This window comes from Nomascus leucogenys, chromosome 4 (assembly GCF_006542625.1).
Source record: "Nomascus leucogenys isolate Asia chromosome 4, Asia_NLE_v1, whole genome shotgun sequence".
NCBI classification, from domain to species: domain Eukaryota; kingdom Metazoa; phylum Chordata; class Mammalia; order Primates; family Hylobatidae; genus Nomascus; species Nomascus leucogenys.
This window is the reverse complement of record NC_044384.1, coordinates 99,438,304-99,463,148: the sequence shown is the minus strand read 5'-3', so window position 1 is coordinate 99,463,148 and position 24,845 is coordinate 99,438,304. Positions and strand designations below refer to the sequence as shown.

Sequence of the window (24,845 nt, the reverse complement as noted above, 5' to 3'; positions counted from 1 at the left end):
TGTCATGAAGCTGTTTTGGGACTTTAATGCTGAAATCCAGCCTCCTTACTGCAGAGGGCAGGGGGTGGGGGCATGCAAGGAGATGGAAGGGGTTGCAGGTAGGAGAGGTGCATTACTAGGCTCTGAGAATGCTCTCCCACCTTCCCTATGCAGCCTCAGCTCCAAAGCCTTTAGCCAGCCCAGTGAACCCTTTAGATGCCTGCTTTGGAACCAAGGCTGAAAGCCCTGGCTCAAACACTGTTGGGAGTAACTGAGCCCCTCTGTCTCTGGGAATGCCTCAGGGTGTTGAGGATTTGTGGGGGCAGAGGCTGGGCAGCTAGTGGACACTTTGGTGGGCAAAGGGACCCCACTCTCATGTAAGATCTCACGAGGGTGGCAGTTAAGTGGCTTGGAAGGAGCACTGGAGTAGGAGTCAGGCGGTAAGTCCGAGTCCTGGCCTTCCCACCTTCCTTTCTCCAGGCCTGTTTTCTCGTCTGTTTAATGGGGAAAACATCCTTGCCCTATCGCCTCTTTAGAGAGGTATCAGCAGCAGGTGGATCTGTGCGGGAAAGCTCTGTGCAAGTGGGGAGCTCAGGGAGGGAGAGAAAGAAGGTAGAGGTATTGGCCTCTTCCAAGGGGAATCTCAGGGAGCTCTTGGCTCAGGTAGGCTCCCTTCTTCCATGGTAGGACCAGAGTTAGAGCCAGCGGGACCTTGGTGCTCACTGACTGAGGCTGAGTGAGCAACCTGCTGGCCTCTGGCACTAGGCAGGCACCAGCAGGGAATGGTATCTGAGTCTTTAATGGCCAGTAGGGTGTACAGTGCCCTAGGAGATCACGGAGCTGATGGATGATCACCTGGAGTCAGAGTGAGCTGAGCTGCCTGGAAGAGAGCCCCCTAATGTCTCTGGAAAATGGGTAGGGCAACCTGCCTCCCTCTGGGTCTGGGTCATGTGCGAGGGACATGATGAGGCCCAGACTGCGGTGAGGGAGGACTGGCTTAACCCCAGGCCAGGATGGCTAGCTAGGTAAGAGGATTTGGGATATGCTAGGGGAAGGGAGGGGATATGCAGGGGTGGGGGACACACACACCCTGGATGATAGGGAAGCCAGTGACCTAGGCAGGCTGCCACATGAGCTATAGGACCATGGGGCTGTCGTGAGCTCTGCCCAGCCCAGGAGAGATGGGCTTTCTCCCCAAGGCTGTGGGCCAGACATCTCCCCAGTAACCACTAGGGCCAGTTCTGAGGCTTTGCTCTCCACTTCCCCTGACTCAGGCTGGTTTGTAGTGGCTGGAGGAGGGTGGGCTGGGGGTGGACACTCAGCCTGGCACAAGCTCATGCCCACAGCTCTGATTCCACCTCTCTAGACATGTTGCTCCCATCTGGGGGTTTCTAGGGGGCAGGGGTGGGAGCAGGTGCAGCTGTCACCTTGCTCAGATGAGGAAGTTCTAGCCAAGGGAAGAGGGCAAGACAGTTGCCCCTGGAACAAGTGCCCCATCTGCCCAGTCCTATGAGGCCACTGCCCTTAGCAGCTCCGCCTCATGGGACCACTACTCACCAGGATTTGGTCCACCACTGCCTCCTTAGGGAGCCAGAGAGCTGTAGAACTTGGCTCTGCCCCAACCAGACAACCAGAGGCTAGACCCCCAAAATGCATCCCATTGAGAAGGTCTTCTCTGGTGTCCCCTCACATCTGGGCTGGCCTTTTCTTTTCCTCCACTAGCAGCCAACAGAGCCGCCCTGCCCATCTCCCTGGAAAGGTGTGAGCCATACTTTTCTCCCCATCTCCAGCCCTGCCTCTCCATCCCCACTACCAGCCAAGAAGGGGGCGGGGCCCTTGGCACTTGGCTTCTGCCCCTTTATATCATTCCCACCCACCTGCACAGCTTTAGAGTCTCAAGATCTCCTTGCGGCCCTTGGTGGTCTCCAAAAATCACACTTGTAGCCTCATTGGAGCCAGGCCTCTGTCTCCACCTGCTTTCCCCACCCCTATCCACAGAGCCCCCGTTCCTCCCTGTCCAGCCCAGTTCCAGGAAGCTGACTGCAGGAATATCTAGGCTCTGGGTTGAAACCCTGCTGTTTGCAACTCTGGGCAAAGCTCTTCTAGGGATGCTGTCTGGAGGGAGCTGGTCAAAGACCCCTAGGGGAGGGAGAAGTGCCTGTCTTTGCCATGTGGCTGTATGGGTCTGGGGATCAGTAGCTTGGAGTAAAACCTGTGAGCCTATGGCAGGGGGAAGATCTCTCCCTCTGCTCAGACTCTCCACCTGGGCAGTGGGAGCAGCCCCAGCACATTCCAGCCAGCGGCCAATCCTCCTGCTAGCACAGGCACTTGTGAGGGTCACAGTCCCCTGGACGGTGCCGCTGCTGGCACCCAGCAACCCCATAGCTGCAGCCCAGTCAGAGGCAGGGTCAGAGCCCTGGACTCCAGGACTGGGCATACACTCAAACCTTCAGGGGCAGCTGTTCCAGGTAGCCCAGCCCCCGCCCACCCTCTCAGGTCCCCCTGAGGGTCTCTCTCAGCCCAGGGCCACCCACAGAAACCAGGCACCCGGGCAGGAACAGAGCCTGCCAGCTCCCAGCCAGCCTTGTCCCTCGCGGCTAACTGGCCGCCCCTCTGCCTCCCATTCCTGCTGACCCCTGGGGGACCTGAAGCTGGCAGTCCACTGCTGCTCCCACTGCCTGGGGCAGAGAAGCATGCTTCCCATTCTCCCCACCTGCCTGCCCCGCAGGGCTCCAGCCGCCCCATGCCTGTGTCCCCAGATCCCCAAGGCTCACCTCAGTGGCGCTGTCTCCTCACCAGAGGCACTGCAGTGTGGGAACTGTCCCGAGGAGCTGGTTCTCAGCTGAAACAAAGAGGTGGGGGAGAAAGGGGGGGCAGCGGGAGAGGGAGAGGGTGAGTGAGCGGGCGAAGGAGTGGAGGCTGGAGGGGGAAGAGAGAAGGGAGAGGATGAGAGAGAAGAGGAGAGGGGAGGGGAGAACAACGAGCCTGCCGGCCGCCAGAGATAAAGCCTGACACCCAGGGACTAAAGGGCCAGTAGAGGAGGGGAGAGGAAATGGGGAGGGGGCGGGGGAGGTGAGGGGCCAGACTGAGAGCAGGGAGACTGTTAGGGGGGCGGGAGAGCAGGGACAGGGTGAGGAGGTGGAGGGCAAGTGAGGGGCGTGGGCAGGAGAGGAGCAGGGTGAAAGGCAGGTTGCAGGGGGCTGGTGGCTGATGGCTGAGCTGGGCAGAGGGGCCCCACCCCTGTCCCATGCCAGGCTCTGGACTCAGGGGAGACCAGTAGAACTTGAATGGCAGGCCGTGCACGAAGGGGACCGTCAGGGAGGGGAACCCCACCAGCCGTTGGGTAAGGGGCTGGGCTGGTGGGCTGGCTGGGAGGACTGCGGCCAGTGGCAAGGCGACAAAGACGTGAGAAGAAACAACGGCATCTGAATGGAGGAATCGGCTTCTGCTGACCCCTGGGTGCCCCAGCCCTGAGCATCCCAGCCAGAGCTTCCTGGAGTGGGGGCGGGGGGCAGATCCACTCTGGGGCGGTCCAGGCTCTGAAGTGGCGGCCTGAGGTGGAGGGGAGAGGAGATGGGCTGTGAGGCCAGGCAGGGGTCCCAGTCATTCTTTGAGAGCCCAGAACAACCAAGACACACGCCGTGATTGACCACACATCAGGATGCTGGTGTCACTGTCTTTTCAGGGAGGGGATGGTTGACGGGGCCTATCCTGTGACTGAGAACTGGGTAGGGGAAGCCCCCTCTTGGGGAGAGTGTGTGCCCCGCCTCCATCCCAGGGAGGAGGGCAGGGTAGGGAGCACAGGGAGGGAGGAGAGAAGTGGGGATGAAAGAGGTAGGGAAGCAGGGGAGAGAGAGCGGGTGGGGGGAAGGAAGCTGCAAGGGGTGGGCGCGGAGCTGCAAGATCGCCGAACCAGAGGCTCCCACTCCACACCCCACAATTCTCAGGCTGCCTAATGCCGAGCTAATGAAGGATGAAATAATGAGCCACTTCCCTGCTGCTGCCCTCCTACTGCCAAGTGCTGCTGTGACAGGCAAGGGCACTGCCTGGGGAAGTCAGCTCGGTGAGTCTGTGTGAGCGTTCGCTGGGAGGGAGGACAGGATGGCCTTGAGCAGGGCCATCCCATCCCTCTCACCCCACCAGGCACAGCCCCCGGGCCAGTTCAGCCTCCTCTCACACTCAAAGGCACAGAAGTTCCGGCCACCCTCCCACACCTTGTGACCAAGGGAAGTTCCCTTTCTTATCTCAGACTCCCAGAGCACATTCTTTGGAGAGTAGGAGGAGGGGAGGGAGCGAGGGCTTGCCTAAAGCTGTGACAGGGAGACTCCCAGAGAGTCAGCCCCTCAGTGCCACCCTCCATACAAGGGTCAGAGGTGTGTGCCCCTTAGACTCTGCCTCCCCAAGCCGTATCACCTCCTCAGGGAATCCCTCCTGGCCCCACCCAGCAGGGGTACAGTGACCTGGCTGCCACTGGTCCAGCTGTCTCTTCCTATAGCCTAGAGCTCAGAGAAAGGAAAAGACCTTTCCTTCCTTCTTTCTTTCCTTATTCTTCATTTATTTTTTATTTAGAAATGATTTCAAACTTACAGAAAAGTTGCCAGAATAGTAATAGTACAAAAGACACACATGTGCTCTTTTGGGGATATGTTCAACTACTGTGAATATTGTGCTCCGTTTGCTTTGTGTGTGTGTGTGCGTGTGTAGACACACTTTCTTTCCTACTCATTTGAGTACGTTGCAGACATTTGAAAGGATTGCTTCCTATCTGTCTCTGTCTCTGGAGCCAGCCCACGGGAGCCCAGACCACATTATGTGGAATGCATGAAGGCCTGGGACAGGCAAGGAATGAGCAGATGTCACCTACTGGGAGCTTGAGATCTGGGACTGGCCAAGGCCACCCTGGGAGTTGGGCCGGCCCAGGGCTTGAGTTGGGATAGGGGGCTGTGCTGGGCCTGGGGTCCTGGGAAGCAAGTGAGCAAGCGGGGAGGGAGCCATTGCCCACCAAAGCGAGCATGTGGTGTTTGCCGGGTGTGGAGCCGCAGCATATGTTTGTGGAGATGGCGGCAGGCAGGCAGGCGGGGTAGAGCTGGGAGAGTGGGATGGCCGTGCTGTGGCACCTGGCACACTTGGGAGACTGTGTGCTGTTGGGCCCTAAGTGATGTGAGAGGACCCAGCTGTTGGAGGCCCCAGCCCCACCCACCTGCCTTTGGGACTCACCCTACAACTCCGTAAAGGACAGGGCAGGGATGGAGTCCACCTGACCAGCTGGTCTGTGCTGATCTGCTCGGAAGGGGCATGATGGGGCTCCAGCCCTACTGAGGCTTACATAGCGGTCCCTGACACAGGGCTGCGTTCTTTCTGCACCCCCAGTACCCCCAAGTAGGTTGGAGTCCCATCCGGAGACCCTCCTTCAGATGGCTGTTCTCATTCCTCCCAACTCCCACCCAAAGGTCATGGTTAAGAATTTTGGTATTGGTCGGGCACGGTGGCTCACGCCTGTAATCCCAGCACTTTGGGAGGCCGAGGCAGGCGGATCACAAGGTCAGGAGATCGAGACCATCCTGGCTAACATGGTGAAACCCTGTCTCTACTAAAAATGGAAAAAAAAAAAAAAATAGCCGAGTGTGACGGCGCGCGCCTGTAGTCCCAGCTACTTGGGAGGCTGAGGCAGGAGAATGGCGTGAACTCGGGAGGCAGAGCTTGCAGCGAGCCGAGATCATGCCACTGCACTCCAGCCTGGGTGACAAGGCAAGACTCTGTCTCAAAAAAAAAAAAAAAAGAATTTTGGTATTTAGGCCAGACTTGGTGGCTCATACCTATAATCCTAGCACTTTGGGAGGCTGAGGCCAGTGGATTGCTTGAGGTTAGGAGTTTGGGACCAGCCTGGGGAACATGGTGAGACCCCTGTCTCTACAAAAAATACAAAAATTAGGCGGGTGTGATGGTGCGCACCTGTAGTCCCAGCTACTCGGGAGGCTGAGGTGGGAGGATCACCAGAGCCCAGGAGAGTCAGGCTGCAGTGAGCCACGATTGTGCCACTGCACTCCAGCCTGGGCAAAAGAGTAAGACTGTCTTAAGAAAAAAAAAAAAGTTTGGTATTATTTAGAAATCACATCTTGGAGATGACCTGAGTTCTAATGCAGTGATATTCTCCCTGCCTTGTAAGTGAAGTCCGCCTCCTTCAGAAAGCCCTCCAGACCTCCTCAGAGCATCCCTCCTCAGATGACTTCCTGGGAATGCCAGCCCTGTTTGTCCTTCTGCTAGTTTATTTGGGTGCTATGCCCAGGAACTGGGGCTCTGCTCAGTCATCAGCCATTTTTCCTCCTGCTGCCCCAGGCCAGGCACATAACTGGCATCCATAGATGACTAAACACCGGGCTCCTCTGGTGTCCCTGTGCCCGGCATGTCTGAAAGGCCACAGGCCCTGGGCTGGCTGAGGGGAAGGACAGCAAGGGGGCCCACGTCAAAAGAGGAAAGGGCTTATTCAAGACCACCAGCCTGTCGGGGTCAAGTCAGGCCTTCGACCTGGGTCTCTGACCACTTGGTCAACGGCTTCTGCACCCTCCCCTGCAGCACAGGCACACTAGTCTTGGGCTGTGGTCAAGGGCCCTCGCTGACGACCACTGGGTGACCCCAGGGAGGGGCGGGCCCCCACCCTCCTCTGTTACCTCCAGCCCACCCAAGTGAAGCCCAGGGGACACCAGTGCCCATCCCCCTGAAGAGATTTCAGCCAATTAGCACGTACAGTATTTACTTAATTAGGGTAATGACATAATTAGTGTAACTTGGGCTCCATCACATGGCTTCAACATGCAATTAGGAGCTGTCAGCGGGAGGCGACATTGTGAGAGCGCTCATTCAATTTTGGTTCCAGCATGGAGGCCTAGCAGCTGCCTCTGCTCGGAGGGAGGGAGATGGGTGGATGGTGGCGGCTGCTGTGTGTGTGAGGTGACTGCAGGCAGCCCATAGCCTAGGAGAGAAGAGTAAGTGGGGACAGAAAGGCAGTTTCCTGGGCTAATGGAGTCCCTGACTGAGCCTACTCACATCCCCGACAGACATTGCCACCCTTGACCCTAGCCCCAGGGCAAGGCAGGGGCGGTGGCTTGGCTGGGGTGTCTGCGATTAGGGGGCTGAGCACTGCAGGCTCCTCTGCCCCCAAGTTCTCTGCCTGAAATGCCACCATTAGCAGGCTGTCTTGTCTCTCTTTAGGGCTTTGCTGTTCATAAGAGCCACCGTCTCATACCCACTGGCCGGTTGGCTATTTTGGTAGCCCTGGGAGGCCACAGACTGGCAGGACTGGGATGATCCCTGTTATCCTCATTGGATTCATGGGGAAAGTGGGGCTCAGGTCAAGGAAGGTGGTAGAGCCAGTCATGGCAGTGCCAACCCCAAGAGGGAGCCTGTTATGGCTGGAGACTCCCCAAGCCTGGGCATATACCCCCTCACCCCCAAGGATGTCTCCTGTCCCATGGCCTCTTTCCCTTGGAAGGAGTGGGGCTGCCTTTGGAGTTACTGAGGTGGTCCCCAGGCTCCTGGCTCCCTTAGCCTCTCCTCCACCTTATACAAGGCTAGGAGGCAGGGCCCTGACTCTGTCTACAGCCTTCCCCTCGGTGAACCTCAGCAAACCTCACAGCTTTCTTGAGTGGGGGGGCATTGCGGGAGAAAGGGAAGAAAGGAAGATGGGAGTGCCACCATTGTGCAGGTAGGGAAACTGAGGCTCCAGGGCCTTCAAGGAGGTGCTGTTAGAACCGATATCAGCCCCTAGCAACCCTACTTCTGGCCCAGCAGGATGACCTGGGCTGAACCTCTCCCTTGGGTCTCTGTTTCCTCTTGTCAAAGGAGAGAGTTTACGCTCCATAATCTCAGACATCCTGGGCCTATCCAGAGCCCCCTAGGAGGTGGGACCCAAGGAACTTGCCATCTCTCTTCCCTCTTTCCCAATTAGGTCCTCAGAGCTGTCCCTTCCCTTTGTGACCTGCCCCTTTCTGGGTTAGCCCCATTGCATAAATGAAACAGACAAAGGTCCCTGGTTGCAGAGAAGGGAATCCATTTCCTAGGCCCTGTGATCTCACTCAATCCCTGTGCTCAGCCTGCAGTGCTGGAACCACAGCCTTCTTAAAGGCTAGACTGGTGTTTAATACCCCTCAACTCCCTGCTCCCACCTCAACAGCAATTCAGGTGAAGTCACCAATGCTAGGTTTACAATGTACTTCATGCTTCCATCTCATGGGCGTCACCTACATCCTGCTAAATGACAACGATGTCTCTGCCTCTTAGGTGGATAAACCAAGGCAGCAAGACCCAGTAAAGGACAGCACCAAGTCCCAAACCCCGGCTTTGGTCCCTGCAGGTCAGTGACTCCCCTCACACTGAGCGTCCTCAAGTCTGTCCTGCCCTGACCGCATGGCTCTAGATCTAGGATCCAGGGTGAGAGGGGCTCTGATGAGACCAGGGTCCAGCCAGCTGGGAATACTGCTAGTAAGATCGGGTGCCACTGAGTGGGAAGGTCTGGGATGACACCCAGAGCCCAGGCCTTCTAGATGGGAGACAGAGATTCTCCAGTTCAGAAGGGCAGAGGGTCTAGCCTGGACAAAGGGAATTGCCAGTCAGAACTGTCTCCAGGGGCCTAGCCCCTCAGGCAGGGCACAAGTGGGGTGGGCACACAGATGGCTGGTGGACAGCTCTGGTCACAGGCAATAGTCACAACAAGACTAAAACCCCCTTATTTCTGTGAAGGCTGGGGCATAATCTGTGAGATGGCATAGTGAAGATCCACTGGCAGAGGCCAGTGCTGCCAGGAGGAGAGAGGAGCTCACTCTCACCTCTCAGAGGAGGCGGGGGCTGTGGCCAGAGGGCCAGAAGGTCCTGAGCACCCAGCCATCTGGCCTGGTGTCCCTGGACTTTTCAGCCTCAGGAAAGAGGCCCTTTCAAGCCAAGGAGGTGAGGACTAGCACAGGAGGGGAGCCTGAGGCCAAGAAACAAATGGCATAGCCATAGTCATAGGGGAATGCTGGCTGGTGGGAGGATCCTGAATTGTCTATGTTAGGACTGGGCCTCCTGGAGCTAGGTAGAGCTGGAGGCAGCCTCTCCTCACTTGGGCTAGCTGCCTAGGCTCATACTCAGACCTGGCCACATCCTCAGCCCTGAGATGGGACCTGCAGCTGGGGGACCCCATGTACCTACCCACCCTCCTTCCTTCATCAGATGTTTGCTATGTGCTGACTCTAGGCCAGCCACCTTGGAATTGGCTACTGGGGCAGGAATGGGGAGCAATGAGCAGGCAGAGGTGAAGGCCAGCACCTCCAGAGGCTCATGTCCTTAGAGTCCAGACAGACACAGGCCCAAGGAGTTCTCTCCAAAGAGTAGGCAGAGAGAAATCCCAGGAAGAGACAAGGCCAAGGGCCAAGTCAAGCTCACTAGTTCAAACAGGTCATGGTCCCCACCCTGTCCCTCACTGGTCAGAAGTCTGGGGGCAGGCCAGAGTTTCTGTTGGCAAATGGTAGGAAAAGGGCATTCCAGGTGGTTGGACCATGTGAGCAGAGGCTGGGGGTCAGGACATAGGATTCAAGAATACTATGCTCTGGCCTGAGGTATTTGGGTGGGCTCTGGGCAGCTCAAGGAAGGGGCTGGGGACTCTAATCACTTGTGAAAAAGTCAAGGCATTCCTCCAACACCCATTTAGCAAAAAGTTCCTACAGTGTGCCAGGCATATGCTGTTATAAGCTGAGGATTCAGTAGGGATCAAAACAGATGAAGTTCAAGGGAGATAGAAACACAGCATTTTCAGATGCTAACAGGTACCATGCAGAAGATCCTAACAGGGTAATCTAGGAGGCGATCTAACAGGGCTAGGGCTTAGGAGCAGACTTTAGGGTGTGGGGCCAGAGAAGGCTGCAGTGATGTTTAAGCCAAGATCTGAGTGATCCAAAGGTCAGGGGAAGAGCATTCCAGGCAGAAGGAGTAGGCAGTGTAGAGGCCCTGAGGCCTATGAGGTCCTGAAGGGCAGCCCATGTCAATGGGGCAAGGAGAAGGGAAAGGAGGTGGATGGGACCAGCGAGGCAGGTGGGGCTCTGTAGGTTGGGCTAAGGCCTATGGACTTTATTCTAAGTGCCATGGGAAGTCATTGGATTTTGAACTAGGGAGTGATTTTTTTCCTTAAATCACTGTGACAGCTTCATGGAGACCAGATTGTGGAGGCTCCATGAAGACCAAGGGAGACCCTGTCGAGATGGGAGAGGACAGTGGCCAGGATTGGGTGCTTGCTGGGAGGTGGTGGGAAGCTGGCATTTGGGGATGTTATTTGGAGGCAGAGCCAACAGGACTTCAGTAAGGGTTGGCTGTAGGATGTGAGAGAGGGTTGTCCAGGGCAGTTCTTCAGTTTCTGGCTTAAGCACAGGAGCAAATGGCATGGCCATTTTCAGAAGAGGGGGATGCTGGGAAAAGCAGACCAGGGAGAGGGAAATCAAGGGTTCTGGGTTGTCTGTGTTAGGACTGGGACTCCTGGGGCTGGATAGGGCTGGAGGTGCCAAGGGAAACAGTTGTCAGATTTAAGCCTAGAGTTCCAGAGAGGGGGTTGCCCCAGAGATTGATCCATCTTTAGCATAGAGATGTATTGTGCTTATACAAGGGACAGGGTACCCCTCCAGCCCCAGGAACCCAGAGATTCAAATGAGCCATTGATCTGGAGGCCCCAGCAGGGTCAAGGCAGGGGCCAGTAAGGAAGGACTCTACTCTTGAAACCTCCCCCATATCTGTCTAGTGAACCAAGACCACCTCATCCCACCCCAAAGCTAGAGAAGTTGATGATGTAAACTTGGCTTTCAGAAGCCAAGGCCCAATTGGGGGTGGAAGGTGCTGCCGTAGGGACTGTGGAGGCCAACTGTCTAAGTGATCCTCTGCCTATCCTAGCCTGGCCTGGTGTGAAAGAGTCTAGACTCCACCCTGACAGGACCCCATCATGGCTTGAAGTGTTCCTTCAAAGGGCCTGGGAGCCATTCACGTCCATTGCCACCAATTAGCTGTGTGTCCTCAGGCAAGCCCTTCATCTCTCTGTGCCTTTCCCATTACAGGCAGTTGGAAGAGTAACTCTCTGAGCCCAGGTCCTCCCCTGTCAGAGGTGTGTGAATGCAAAAGCCAGCCAGGTCATGCCTGTTACACCCCCAACTGAGCAAAGTGTGGCTTCAGCCCCAGCTCAGACAGGGCAGTGGGAATGATGGGAGGCTGGAGCTGGGTGGGCTGCTGTTCTTGCAGCATGGCCCATGACCCCTGCCTCACCCATCCTCCTGGGATTCTCAGCTCTTTGGGGCCCACTCCAGGCAGACAGGCATCACCTCCTGAGTGTCTCTTCTTCAGGGAGAGGAGGTGGTTGCCACCGCCACCGCCAAAGCCACCCTCCGGGTCCTGTGCTCCTCCATGCCAAGCACATTAGGGGATAATTAAGTAAAAATAGGCATTCCGACCAGTGTAGCTCATTAAGGCCTAATTAAGTTAATTAGTTCCAGGTGTGGATGGCGAGGTTCAAGTGAGGCGGCGGCTGTTGTTTGCTGTAATTGCATTTTCGCAGTGGCAGTGATGGTGACAGTAATGGTGTGGCAGAGACAGCAGCTTTCTCCGAGGCCTGGAAGCCCGCCAGGAAGTTCAGGAGGCTGTCGCTGAGCTGTGAGGGGTACGAGGAAGCCAGGGGCCACCCATAGAGAGTGGTGACTGGAGGTTCAAGGTCTCCCAGGCCCAGGGACGCCTTGCTCAGTCTCTGTGTGGGGGAAGGTGTGTGTGTGTGTGTGTGTGTGTGTGTGGTGTGTGTGTGTACAAAGCCACAAAGAGGCGTCTTCCCCTCTGGTTGAGTAGGGGAGGTGCACTGTGGCTGGTGTTTTGGCCTTGGGCTCAGTTCCCTCACACCCCATCACAGTTCCCAGGAAAGACTTTAAAGTGACTTTGCTAAAAGGGAATCTGTGGGCCAGAGGGAGCGGGAGAGACCTCTAGGAATCTGCCTCACTCACTCTATTTGGCTTGAATCCCCCATTCCTGTCCCTTCTGGCAGGTGCGTGGATCTTAAGCTGTCCCCTCTTTGTGATTCAGGGCAGGAGAGGGGGCTACACAAGTCCGGGCCTCCACAGAGGACCTGTTGACCCAGTTAGTCTCCTGACCCAAACGTCTCCCTCAGTCCACTTTCTGTCATGGCTTCTGGACTCAGCTGTCCTTGGGGACCTGCCCATGTGGGACAGCCCTCTCAGCCTCGGTCACACTCTCATTCATGCATTCATGCTTGCATGCATTCAGCTGTTGCTCACTGAACATCCCCTCTGTGCCAGGCAGCAGGACCAGGGGATGGGAATATGGGCTGGGCAAGACAGGTTGGACTCTGCCCCATGGCACCTTTGGTCTCTCCAAGGAGGCAGACCTGTTAATGACTCTGGCCACACAATTTTGCCATGGCTGTGGGCACCTAGGGTTGTTTAACCCAGTCCAGGGAGGAAAGATGTCCAAGCTGCAGTGAATGTGATGCAGGTGACGGGGACAGGGTATGTGTCAGGAACTGAAAGGGCTTCCCTCTGGCTGGAGAACAGCATGAGGGCACTGAGTGGGGAGAGTGGGGCCAGATCAGGGAGGACTGTGGGGCTGCTGGGTAGAAAATGAACTGGCACTGGTGACTGGGAGGCCAGGGAGGAGGTGGCCAGGGCTGCATCTGTGGATCCAGAGAGGAGTGGATAGATTTGAGGGATATTTAGGAGGAGAACCGATGGGGGCACTGGTTGGGTGTAAGGGATGGGGTAGGAGGAGGCTGTCAGCCTTGCAGAGAGGGGCCTTGGAAGTGGGGTTGGGCTCTGAGATGTCCCCACAGGCTGGGACTAGCATGAGACAAGGGAAGTGCCTGGAGTGAAAAATTGGGGGAATTCGCTACCAGCCTTGTGTTCCCGCTTGTGCCTCTCTCGGGTGTCCTGAAATTTCTCGCTAAGAAAGACATATCTTGGAAAGTGGAAGCCACCCCTGGAGATGGGACAATGGGGGCATAGTTCTCAGCAGGGTGTGCCCCCTGGGCCCTTCAACCCCTACCTGGGAGGTTCTGTCTTCTCTGTACCTTCCAGCACTGGGCTGGGGCCAGGATTGACACCTTAGGGCCTCATTTGCTCTGGATAGGTACTCTCTTTCCATTCAGGTGTCCAAATGACAGGAAAGGTGCCCATTCAGCTTCCCCTGGTATGCCTCCCATGACAAGGAGCTCCTGCCATCTGGGCAGCCCAGTCCTTTGGTTGGGACCATTATAAAAATGTTGTATCCTGAGCCCAAATCTGTCTTCTTCCAACAGTTGACTCAGCCCTGCCTCCTACCCTCCCCTACTACCCAGGCAAGTCTGCCAACCCCCTTTCCCTGGCCAGCTTCACCTCTCGGAGTCTCAGTGTCCCCACCTGCAAAAAGGGAAACAGTAATAGCCACCCCCTTCTAGGACTGGTGTGAGGATTAAATGACATGTGTATAAACCTCATGGCATATGCTAACTTTTCTATTTTATTTTTCAGAGACAGGGTCTAACTGTGTCGCCCAGGCTGGAGTGCTGTGGCATGATCATGGTTCCCTGCAGCCTTGACCTCCTGGGCTCAAGCGATCCTCCCACCTTAGCCTCCCAAATAGCTGGGACTATAGGTGTACACATGTCACCATGCCCAGCTAATTTTTAAAAATCTTTTGTAGAGATGGGGGTCTTACCATGCTGCCTAGGCTGGCCTCAAACTCCTGGGCTCAAATAGTCTTCCTACCTTGCCTCAAACTCCTGGACTCAACAGTCCTCCTACCTTGGCTTCCCAAAGTGCTGGGATTACAGGTATGAGCCACCACACCTGGCCACATGCTAATTTCTTAGTAACTGGTTCCTAACCCATAGTAAGGATGAATAGCTGCAGAGGTGGACACTGTGCTCCTTCTGGCTTGGGCTGCCCAGTGGTACAGTCTTGTACCACTGGTACATCAGTGGTACCCATCTGTTGGCCCCAGGTAGCTGACCCTACCACCACCCCACTCACATCCAGTGTAGATGCAGAGCTAATTGCAGAGAAGAATGTCCATGGGGAAGAAGTGACATTTTGTTGGGATGGCAAAGCCACGATGACCTGCAGGGTCTGCCCTGCTGGTTATTGAATCAGTTCTCTGCTCAGCCCCAGCCCCTCCCCTCTGGTCCCCCTGCTCCTCAAGTCTCTCATTCAGGGGCACCAGTGGACCTGTCCTGCCTGTAAAGTGGCCCTGGTGGTGGAAGTCCCTCCTGAGCCTGAGGGCCCTGCTGAGCCCCAGATCCCTTGGAGGGTAGCAGACCCTTTAGAAACACGTCATTGTCTGGGGTGCCCATACTTTTCCCACAAGGCTGCAGGGTGTTGAGCCTGGGACAAGGGGCTTGCAGGAACCCCTGGCTTCCCTCAAAGATCAGAAGAACCGCCCCAGAAAGGACAAAGCCATCCTGCTGCCTTTTCCCGTGCGGTCCCATCCCAGAGCCTCTGTCTGCAGCAGTGAAACTGGCTTCCACAGCGCTCTCTGCTGCTGCTTCTGTTTCCCTGTTGAAAACCAGTGCTTGTCTCAAGGAGGAATTCTTTAGATTTAAAGGACAGTGGTGACCATTCTCCCCGAGCCCTGGTCACCGGGGACCACCAGGTTCCTGTTGGAAGACAGAGGGCACCACAGGGGAAGGCAACCACAAGGGCAAAGGAATGCCCAGAGCATGGGCAGGGCGGCCATTCAGGCAGTGCCGTGTCATGTGGGTGGGCAGGGGCGATGGGTGGGAACAGGGTGTGTGGTGTTTGTGGGATTGACAATGAGCTGGCATTGTGCAGAGCAGGCCTTACCTCCTTCTCACCCCAACTGAGGGAGGGTGGACTGTTTCTACACTCCCCCTTGTTTTTCACACCCGAGACTTGGCCCTAAGGGACTTTCCCAAAGGCACACAGCTGGTGGGGCCTGGGGGTGGATGATGGAGGTGTGGGCCCCCTCACACCCCTGCTGAGTCCTGCTGGCAAGGCTCCTTCCTATGGGGGCACCAGGAGAGAAACAACTGTGAGGCTCAGTTTGTTTGGTTTGGGGGCCTAATACCTTGAGGCCCTGGGCCTCCAGGAGGTCTGGCTCTGCCACTGGCTCACTGTGGGTGTGACCGGGACCGGGGCCTAGCTTTGCTCTATGCCTCAGTTTCCTCAGTTGCACAAAGGAGTTAAGTTCTGGGTTGGCTCATGCTTTTTTGCCTCCCACAGCAAATGGCACACCCGGGGAAAGGGGTCATCCGCAGTTACAGTCACAGATGGGAAAATGAGGCCCAGAGATGGGACAATTCACTCTGGGGCCAGCAGACTCAGTTCTGAGCATGTAGCCAGCAGGCAGGAGAGGAGGCTGCAGGGGGAAATGCCAGCAAAGCCCAGCCTTTTTGCATCTCCAGTTTTCTTTAACCTGCCCTCCAGCCCTCCTTTGCCTGAGTTCACAACTCAACCCCAGCTGAGTGTATCCTGACGCAAGGCCCCCTTCCCTCCACCCAGCAATTATGGCTGGTCACAAAAGCTGGACCGTGACCAGACAAAGGGACAGGGATGAAAGTGCTGGTTGTCATGGCAACCTGGTGGGGTTGCTAGGACCCAGGGGAGGGGCCTGGCTGTATGCCTGAGCCCAGGCATCAGGATGACCTCTGAGCATGAGCCAGGGCAGCCTGACGGCCCACAGGGACCCCCCTCCTGCTCTGAGCCCACCAAAGCCGGGCATACAATGGCAACCTCAGCCCCTCCATGGGCAGCACCTGCTCCCTGGGCCTCCCCCAGTGGCCCCATTATCCTGCACCTGCTGACCACCGCCCCCCCCAACCTGCTTCCCAGCCCAAGCTCCCTCCCCAGGGCAGGCCCTGCCCATCCTCAGGCCCACCTGCCTTCTCTGAGAGCCAGCCAAGAGGGCTGGGGAACCAGAAGGGGTAGCAGGGAAGGCCCCGGGCAGGGACCGAGGCTCCAGCTGCCAAGCCAGCTCTGCCTGGCCAGCAGTGTGTGTGCTTGCAACAAGGTTCTGCTCCAGGACCTCAGTCTGCTCATCTGAAAACTGGGAGCAGCCAATCCTGCCTTCAGGGCCTGCAAGGGCCAGTTTCTCTCTGCTTGGAGGGAGGGCTGAGGCCAGGTTGGGAAGAGAACAGAGATGGGGGTATCTTGGGTCATACTCTCAGGGCCGCATCTGTTGGACCACGTGGAGACCTGAGCCCCTTCTGTACACTTCAGAGTCACTGCTTAGGTTTGGAGGTGACATTTTCCAGAGGCCTCCAAGGGTACAGAGGAAGTGGGCAGGAGACCCAGTATTGCCATGCTCTTTTTTTTTTTTTTTTTTGAGATGGAGTCTCTCTCTGTCACCGAAGCTGGAGCACAGTGGCATGATCTCGGCTCACTGGAACCTCTATCTCCTGGGTTCAGGCAGCTCTCCTGCCTCAGCCTCCCATGTAGCTGGGACTACAGGCATGCGCCACCATGTCTGGCTAATTTTCGTGTTTGTGTTGTTTTGTTTTGTTTTTTGAGACGGAGTCTTGCTCTGTCGCCCAGGCTGGAGTGCAGTGGCGCGATCTGGGCTCACTGCAAGCTCCGCCTCCTAGGTTCATGCCATTCTCCTGCCTCAGCCTCCCAAGTAGCTGGGACTATAGGCGTCCACCACCACACCTGGCTATTTTTTTGTATTTTTAGTAGAGACAGGGTTTCACTGTGTTAGCCAGGATGGTCTTGATCTCCTGACCTCGTGACCTGCCCGCCTCAGCCTCCCAAAGTGCTGGGATTACAGGTGTGAGCCACCATGCCCAGCCTAATTTTTGTATTTTTTAGTAGAGACAGGGTTTCACCATGTTGCCCACTGGTCTCGAACTCCCGAACTCAAATGATCCGCCCACCTCAGCCTCCCAAAGTGCTGGGATTACAGGCATGAGCCGTCATGCCCAGCCAGTGCCAGGCTCTTGAGTGGCCTATCAGGAGTACTGAGGAAAGAGAAAGACAGTGGGGTGAGGACTCTCCAGGAGGAGAGTGCTCCACAGGGGGCAGCTGGAGGCTGGCTGGGGGCCCTGGTGATGGACAGTCCAGTTCTTCCATAAACAGAGAAACTGAGACTCTAGCAACTATCAGTGTCTGGCGCAAAAGGTAGGCCTGCCTGCCAGCTCCCTGATGCCCCACCTCAGTGAATGTGAGGATGGTGGAGTGGAGGAGGGACAAGGAGTGAGAGGAGTGTGAGGCCAGGCAGATGTCCCTCCTCCTCCTGTAAAGGGAAGTGGGATTCTCATGGCAACGGGTCTTTGTCTCATGGTCTTTTCCTTGCGGCTCCCTATATCCTGCAGTACAGCCCCAGGTTCCCGTCCCACTCTGCCATGACTTTGGGTGAGGCCTCTCCCTTTTTGCCACCTCAGTTTGCAGACCCAGAGTGTGGGAGCGGACTGCCAAGGAAGTTGACAGCTCTAACTGCCACCCTAGCTGTTTGAATGTCCCTAGGCCAAAGCAGGCAGGCCATTTGCAAGGGGTGGTGGGGAGGAGGGCTGCCCCACCTCTTTGGGAGTGAGGGATTCCATCTCTTTGGAACAAACCCTTCCTTACTGACCTGCTGGGAGTTTTTTACACACTCGCTCCTGGAGGTCTGGCAAGGGCAGTGCTTTTACCAGGAATGGAAGTAGTCGGGGCAGGAAAAGTCTTGGTGTCCCTCACACCACTCTGTACTGATAACCCCACTATGACGCTGGGTAAGGTTTCTGTTCCTCGTTGTGCAGAAGAAAAACAGGTCTAACAAACGAAGGGACTTGCCTGGTGAGTCATCAGAAGAATCCAGGCCTCCTGCCCCGTCCAGAGCCCTTTCTAGGGGTGGATGAAAGGTCAGGCTGGCAGTCTGGTCCCCAAAGTGGCCAGCCTTGGGGGACGAGTGGATGGGAGGGCCCAGCTAAGCCTCAGCAAACCCAGGCTCCCTGGAAGGTGGGAGTGGGGGCACTTGATGGGTCACAGGGCCAAGTTGATGAAGTCACCCACTCTGCCAAGATATTACTCAGCTGATGCTCACCAAACTCCTTGGGACTGAGGGAAAATCAGAGGTGCTCAGAGCCTAATTATAATAAACAGTTTCCTGTGCAGCTCCTAGAGCCCCCCTGGGAAATGTCCTGTGGAAGATGTCTTTGTCTCAGAGCCTGCCATCTGGCGCTTTGGCCCAGGAAGATGGGGACCAGCAGGCATCCCCCCCTCGGGCCGCTGCTCCTGGAGCACAGAGCCTCAGCATCCTGCACCCTCAGATGGAGGTCAGAGAAAAGTAGGCTGGGGGAGAGGAGGTGAGGGTGAGATCATGTGGGGTCATGTGCAACTGGGCTGGTGTCAACAGCCACTATCTTTGAGGTGATGGCCCCAGTGTGGGTTGCTGTATCTTCCAGTCATTGCTATGGGTCTTTCCTGGACTGACGCATGGGCAGGGCCGCTGAGAAAAGCTGTGCCTCTGCCCCAGCACCCCCTGACCCCATCCATCAAGTCCACCCTCCAGTTGAGAGAAACAGCAGTGACCATCACATGGTAGGGAGTGAGTGGTTCTCTGAGCTGGGTTTCCTGAGAGTGGACCCTTTCAGCTGTGGCCTGTCCATCTGTCTAGCAGCCACATCCCCTGTGATGTCACTGGCCCACAGCACAAGCCCAATGTCCTGGTGAGGGACTCAGCAGTGACCATTGTAAGGTCATCTACCAAATGGTACTGACCATGGTCCTCTGGGGCCCTGAGGAGAGTGTGTGTTCTGTTGGCCAAGGCACTCAGGGAGGGCGTCCTGAGAAGTAGCCCAAGATGGGATGGAAGATCATAGAAAAACAAAGAGGGAAGAGACTCTGGCAGGGAGGCTGCACAGGAGTAAAGGTGGGCACGGGATTAGGTGGGGGCTGTGATGGATGAAGATTGTCTGTTCATGGGCCAGTGGTCTCCAGTCCTCCAGCCCCCGAGAAACTCCGTTCTACTCCTTGCTTGAGCTCTGGGCTTTCAAGGTCTTGTCTGTCAAGGTGATCATGTGGATCAAAGGAGAATTAATTTTTCTCCATTTTTATTCATCAAAGAGATGATTATGCTGGTCAGAACTGCTGAGGGCAGCTGAGCAATGGCAGGGAGGCTTATGTCGGGGAGGCCTGGGGAGGCGGTGAATCCTAGACCTCACCCAGTCCCTTCTCTGACACCCCCCGCCCCCGATGCCTGCAACTCACTTTCTCGTGGCATAGCTCAGAGCTCCAGGCCTAGAAAATCAGAGGAAGATCCTGGGGGCCCAAGAGGCAGGCTGGGGGCAGGTGGGGAGCGGGTAGCTCAGCCACTCAGTCTCGATGCCTGTCACCTTCCGTTCTGGCTGGCCGGCCACATGAAGGGCCCATTCCGCTGCCCGTTCACAAGGGGCTTTCATCTCTGCAGCCAGTGAAGCATTGCTCCCGTCTCAGCCAGCAAGGAGACACAGGGGAGGGGGCATGCAGACCTGCCATGCCCTCAGACTCCATGCTGGAAAGGCATGGCCCTGGGCCAGGGCATCCTAAGCAGCCCATCTGCCCCAATCCCCTAGCTTCCAGGCCACCAGAGTCCTCAGCAAGGGGGATCTGAGCAAGAGATGGGCGGTGACTCCCCAACTCTTGTAGAAACCTAGTCCTCCCATTTCAACAAGGGTAAGGCTGACCTCTCTTCCAGCTTATTCGGGGCAAAAGATAGCCCTCCCATCACAAGAGGGGCAGGAGTCCAGTGGGTCATGGCTCAGCCCCTTGCTCCTTTCCCAGGGAGCAAGGTAAGTATGGTAGCCTTCAGGACAGGGCAGGAAGACCAAAGCCTGAACCCTTGCGCAGCCATGGGAGAAGACAGTGCATTAGAGGGTAGCCCCTGAGACCCAGGAGAACAGGGACTGACTCACGGTCTCCTTCCAGGGAGGAGGGAGGCAGTCATATCCACATCCCGCCCTTGAAGAGGCACGAAGTGGAGCTGGCAGGGCTGCTGGTAAAAGCAGCACCCTCTGGCCCCCACCCCTCAAGTCCATTCTCCAGTTGGGAGAAACAGCAGTGACCATCACATGGTAAGCAGTGAGTGGTTCTGTGAGCTGGGCCTCCTGAGAGTGGACCCTTTCAGCTGTGGCCTGTCCATCTGTCCAGCAGCCACAGCCCCTGTGATGTCACCAGCCCACCGTGTTGCTTGGCAACTTTCCAGGATTAGCATTCTGCCCCTCTCATCCCTGACGTCCCACCATAGGCTGATGTTGCCGTGGCAACCCGGATGGATGCTGCAGCTTTTTGGACAGCTGTACCCAGTGTGGGAAGTGCCAGGCAAAAGCAGGGAAGCAGGTGCCTCTCTACAGGCCAAGGGGGGTACTCAGCCTATACCCAGACCCACTGAGCAGCCAGACTGCCCTAAACAGGGCTATGGGGTCCCTGTCCCTTCTAAGAGCTGTGGACACCTTGCCTCCAGTTCCCCTCACGCTCCTTTCTTCCTTCTGCAGTGATCACTGAGTATCTGTGTGAATGCCAACAAGAAAAAACCACAGTTTGGATTCAGGAAAGGTTGCACCAGCATCAGGTCTTGAAGGGTGAGTAGGAGTCCAGCCAGATGCAGGAGTGGATGGAGACAGGTTCTAGACAGAGGAAGCAGAAGCCTGTGCAAGAGCTGAACCACTGTCTCCAGGCACAGCTTACACCCTGCCTCTAGGTTCCTCATGGCCTGGCCTCTCCATCTTTCCTACTCAATACACTTTATGGTGGGGATAGGGTCCAATTCGGTTCCAGACACTTAGTGCCCAGCAACAGGCCTGGCACCAAGCCAGCACGACTAAAATGCCAAGTAAAATTCAACATCAGGGCCTATGACCTCCCCTGGTACTAACCGTCTCATCAAGTCTTGCTTCCCCATCTATGAAATGGGGCCAGTTTTGAGAAGGCTCTGGGCAGGGGTTCTCAGGTACAGATGGGATGATGTTTTTCTTTTGGTTCTTTTGGTTTGTAAACCACTTCTTTCCCTTACAGAAAAAATTGGAAGACTGGTACAGTGGACATCTGTGACCTTCAGATTCCCTAATTGTTATATTGCGGCACTTTTGCTTTATCTCCTCTTTCTCTTTTTATCTAGCTATGCTTACCTATATATATAATTTTTGCTGAACTATTTGAAAGGAAATTGTAGCGGACATTCTGACGTGTTTCTTGAAACATTTCAGGCCACATCAACTAAGGACAGTCTGATACAACCATAGTAGCATTATCACATCTAAGAAAATTAACAATAATTCCATATTCAGAATAGGGTAGGAGGATCAAAACCTGAACCCATGCCAGGTCCTGAGAGCAGATGAGGGGCATCAGAGGGTGGGCGCTTGAGCCAAGGGGTGTCGGGCGCATCCGCTGCCCAGCGGAAGCGGCGGCCTGAGTGGAGTCACCGTGCAATGGGTGGGTGTGGCTTTGTGAGCCAAGCCCCAGGAGAACCAGAACCCACCTTTTCCTCAGTGCCTGACAAGCTGTCCCGCAGCTGTGGCTTAAATGCCAACTTCCAATTCGTAAATTTCTCCAATTATTCCTCCCCAAATTATTTACATATGTATATGTATTTAAATCAGGATTTAATCAAAGTTCTCACGCTGCATTTAGCTGTTTCGCTTCTTACTCTAAAAGGGCACAGGAGGGAAGATGGGTGGGTAATGGAGCCTAGAAGAGTGACGCTCCCTGGCCGGCCCTAATCCTGCTGATCGGGGCATGTGCTGGAACACCCCAGTCCCAGCGTCCTGGGCGGAAGTAATCGAGACCTGGAGTTGGTGAGTAGGTATGGGTTCACGCTGGGGAGGTTCGCGGACGGAAGCTCCCGCCCTGCGGTGCCGGATGGCCCCGCCCCTTAGCAACGGCCTAGCGTCCCTCCCTAGAGACGGGGCTGACGCATCCTCGCACTGCTCGGTGGAACCGGTAGGTCGGTGAGGCGGAGGGGTTGCGGGCAGCGGGACCTCGAAAAGGAGCGGAGGGCGAGTGGACGGGGGTGGGGAATCGGGTCTCCCAGGAGTCTGGTTGCTGAGCCTTGGCCAGAGGGAAAGAAGGGAGGTGCACTTTATTATTTTTGAGACGGAGTCTCGCTCTGTCGCCCAGGTTGGAGTGCAATGGCGCGATCTCGGCTCACTGCAACCTCCACCTCCCAGGTTCAAGCGATTCTCCCGCCTCAGCCTCCTGAATAGCTGGGATTATAGGCACCCGCCATCATGCCGGCTAATTTTTGTATTTTTGTAGAGACGGGGTTTCACCCTGTTGACCAAGCTGGTCTTAAACTGCTGACCTCAGGTGATCTGCCCGCCTTGGCCCAAGTGTTTGGATTACAGGCGGGAGCCACTGCGCCCGGCCTGGAGGTGCACTTTAAACACTTCGCCTTGCAGTGAAGTCCTGTACTTGCCAGACCAGTTTTTGGGCCCCATCCCCATGCTGAGCATGTGGCAGTCCCATCAGCTACCCAATCCCTCTCCAGATCCCTACGAGAGTTGTTACAGAGGTCAACTTCATTCCTTTCTCCACTTCGCCCATCCATTAGTTCATTTGTTCACACAATCATTCAGCAAGTACTTTCTAGGCACCAGCTGTGTGCCAAGCCCATGCCAGTCTCATGCTAGGTGCTAGGTGCCAAGTTTCCAGAGATCAGCGTTACTTGAAAATGCCTGCACAGCTGACAGGAAAGACAGATGTGCACATATAATACAGGGAGACGTACACTGGAGGGGAAAGACACAGTTGTGGGGGGCAGTTTGCATCAGGTGAATGCCTCAAAACGGTGGAGAGAACCCCAAGCCTGGGGGAGCAATAACCATTCATGGTGTTGTTTGCCTGGTCGCCCCAAGGGCAGATACTTCCCAAATCCCTTAAAGTCACAGATCCATTTGTCTGCTTATGCAGAACCCCGGGGTGTGAAATGGATAAAGGTGCAGGATCCTTGTTGAATCAGGGGTGAGTGGCATAGAAGCCCTCCTGCTTATGTGGCTCCCCACAGGCACCCACTTTGCAGAATCTCAGCACCCAGTTGGAGAACCACTGTTGCGGTGCTAGAACATGGACCTTTGGGTCAGCCAGAAGTGAAGACCTCAGTTTCCATTCTGGTTCTGCCAAGTGTTTGGTTGTGTGACCTTTGCAAGTTTCTTTACTTTCCTGGGCCCTAGTTTCCTCAATTGTAAATTGGCAATAATAGTAGTACCTGCTGTGAGGTTGGAATACCTCTATTCATCTGTGTCTATTCAGCCAAGTGCTTGGCTACTGGTTGAGTCAAGTGGGGTTGAATGTCAGTGAATCCAACCAGAAGCTTCCTCTGGCTCAAGCCAATAGGGCTCCCAGGTGATCTGAGTGGGGAGAAAGAAGAACTTGGGTTCAGATTTCAACTGTGGCTCTTGCTGGCTCTGTGACCTTGGGCAGGTCACTTAACTTCTCTAAGCTTCGTTTTCCTGCCTCTAAGAAATGAGGATACTCTCAGTTCCCACCTCAGAAGTTTAAATGAGATGATGCATAAAATAAGTCTAAGCCACCAATAACATTCACCATTCCCAACACTGTGCCCACCAGGGCCACCCCTGCCATCTCACTGGCCAGTTCCCTTCAACACACAGGGGGAACTGCCCAGAATGACCAGAGGCAGAGGCCTTGCTGGGAGCCATGTCCTTCTCCCCTCTGCCAGTCACACTCATTCCCAGGCAGAGACTGCTGTCACCTATGAGGCCATGGCAGGAGGCAGACTGGGTCTTTCTTTCTGTCTGTCTGTCTAGCTCCTGAGTATACTGGTAATGCACAGGTGCACAAAGTTGTGGCAAGGCTGGAAGGGAGCCATTGTGAAGGGCTGAGGGATGGAGGGGAAACAGGTTCTGAGTTTGCAGCTCACTCTCACACCTTCTTTGGGACACACCTCGGTGCATCCCCCCCACTGCCAGCTTGCATGGAGGGAAACAGTTTACCGGGGCAGCAAGTTCATCCATTATGGATTCCTTTTGCCCCCAGCAACCCTGCAGTTTCTTAGACATTTGCACATCTGTTATCTCCTAAGATCCCTATAACTCCTTATAATGCACCAGTAAAGCAATGTTCAGGCCCATCTGAGAGCTGAGGAAGTCATGGAATGGAATGCTCTCCTGTGGAGCTGGGACCCTGGCCTCTCCAAGCCCTACTCTGTTGGGCGATTTTGTTCAAAGATGAAACAGACATCTGTGGGTTTGCAGCATGATGAAGCTGAGCCCCAAGGGGTCCTCTGTTCTTTGGGGTGCTCCGGGAAGGGTTGGTGACTGTTAGACGGGGGGGCCAGACTCAGCATTATCTTCAGCACCTGCCGTGGGAGGCAGCTGGCCACCAGAGACTGGATTCAGGGAGCAGAGTTCCGCTGGGGGAGGCCTGGCAGGCCCAACTGTTTGGAGGCAGGTCGGCCTTTGGGCTGAGTGTCTGGGGCTTCATGCCAGAGTCCCATCTGCCCTTCTTCGGCCCTCAGGCACCCTGACAACTCACCATCCCCTTCTTAGAAATGGACTCAGCTGCTGCATGCTGCTTCAGCACTGCTGGGTAGTTTTGCTCTAGACAGCCCTGGCCACCCACCCCACTCCTCAAGTCAGTGCAAGCAAGGGCTCCCTGCCGTGATCCATCAGGAGGCCTACACTAGCACAAAACACCCAGCAGAAAGAGTGCCCTGTTCTTCAAGCTCTTGGCTCTTTGTCTTAGTGTGCAGAAGGGATGGGAAAATGGGATGGGGCCGGGGAAGGAGGACTTGCTTGGGCTAGGCCTCTATTTCCTTTCGTTAAGATGCTTTCCTTTTCTTTCTTTCTTTTTTTTTTTGATGGAATCTCGCTCTGTCGCCTAGGCTGGAATGCAGTGGCATGATCTTGGCTCATTGTAACGTCTGTCTCCCGGGTTCAAGCGATTCTCCTGCCT

At 55.7% G+C, this 24,845-nt stretch overlaps 1 protein-coding gene across 1 annotated transcript in view; it reads left to right on the top strand.

Moving 5' to 3' along the window:
* The first annotated feature begins 19,938 nt into the window (after positions 1 to 19,938).
* Positions 19,939 to 24,845, top strand: part of DNAH1 (dynein axonemal heavy chain 1) — an 83,904-nt gene continuing 78,997 nt past the window's right edge. The window contains exons 1-2 of the mRNA XM_030811652.1: positions 19,939 to 20,005; positions 20,426 to 20,512. Of these exons, the coding sequence (XP_030667512.1) occupies positions 20,448 to 20,512 (65 nt within the window). The 5' untranslated portion in view covers positions 19,939 to 20,005; positions 20,426 to 20,447. The remainder of the gene's footprint in view (positions 20,006 to 20,425; positions 20,513 to 24,845) is intronic.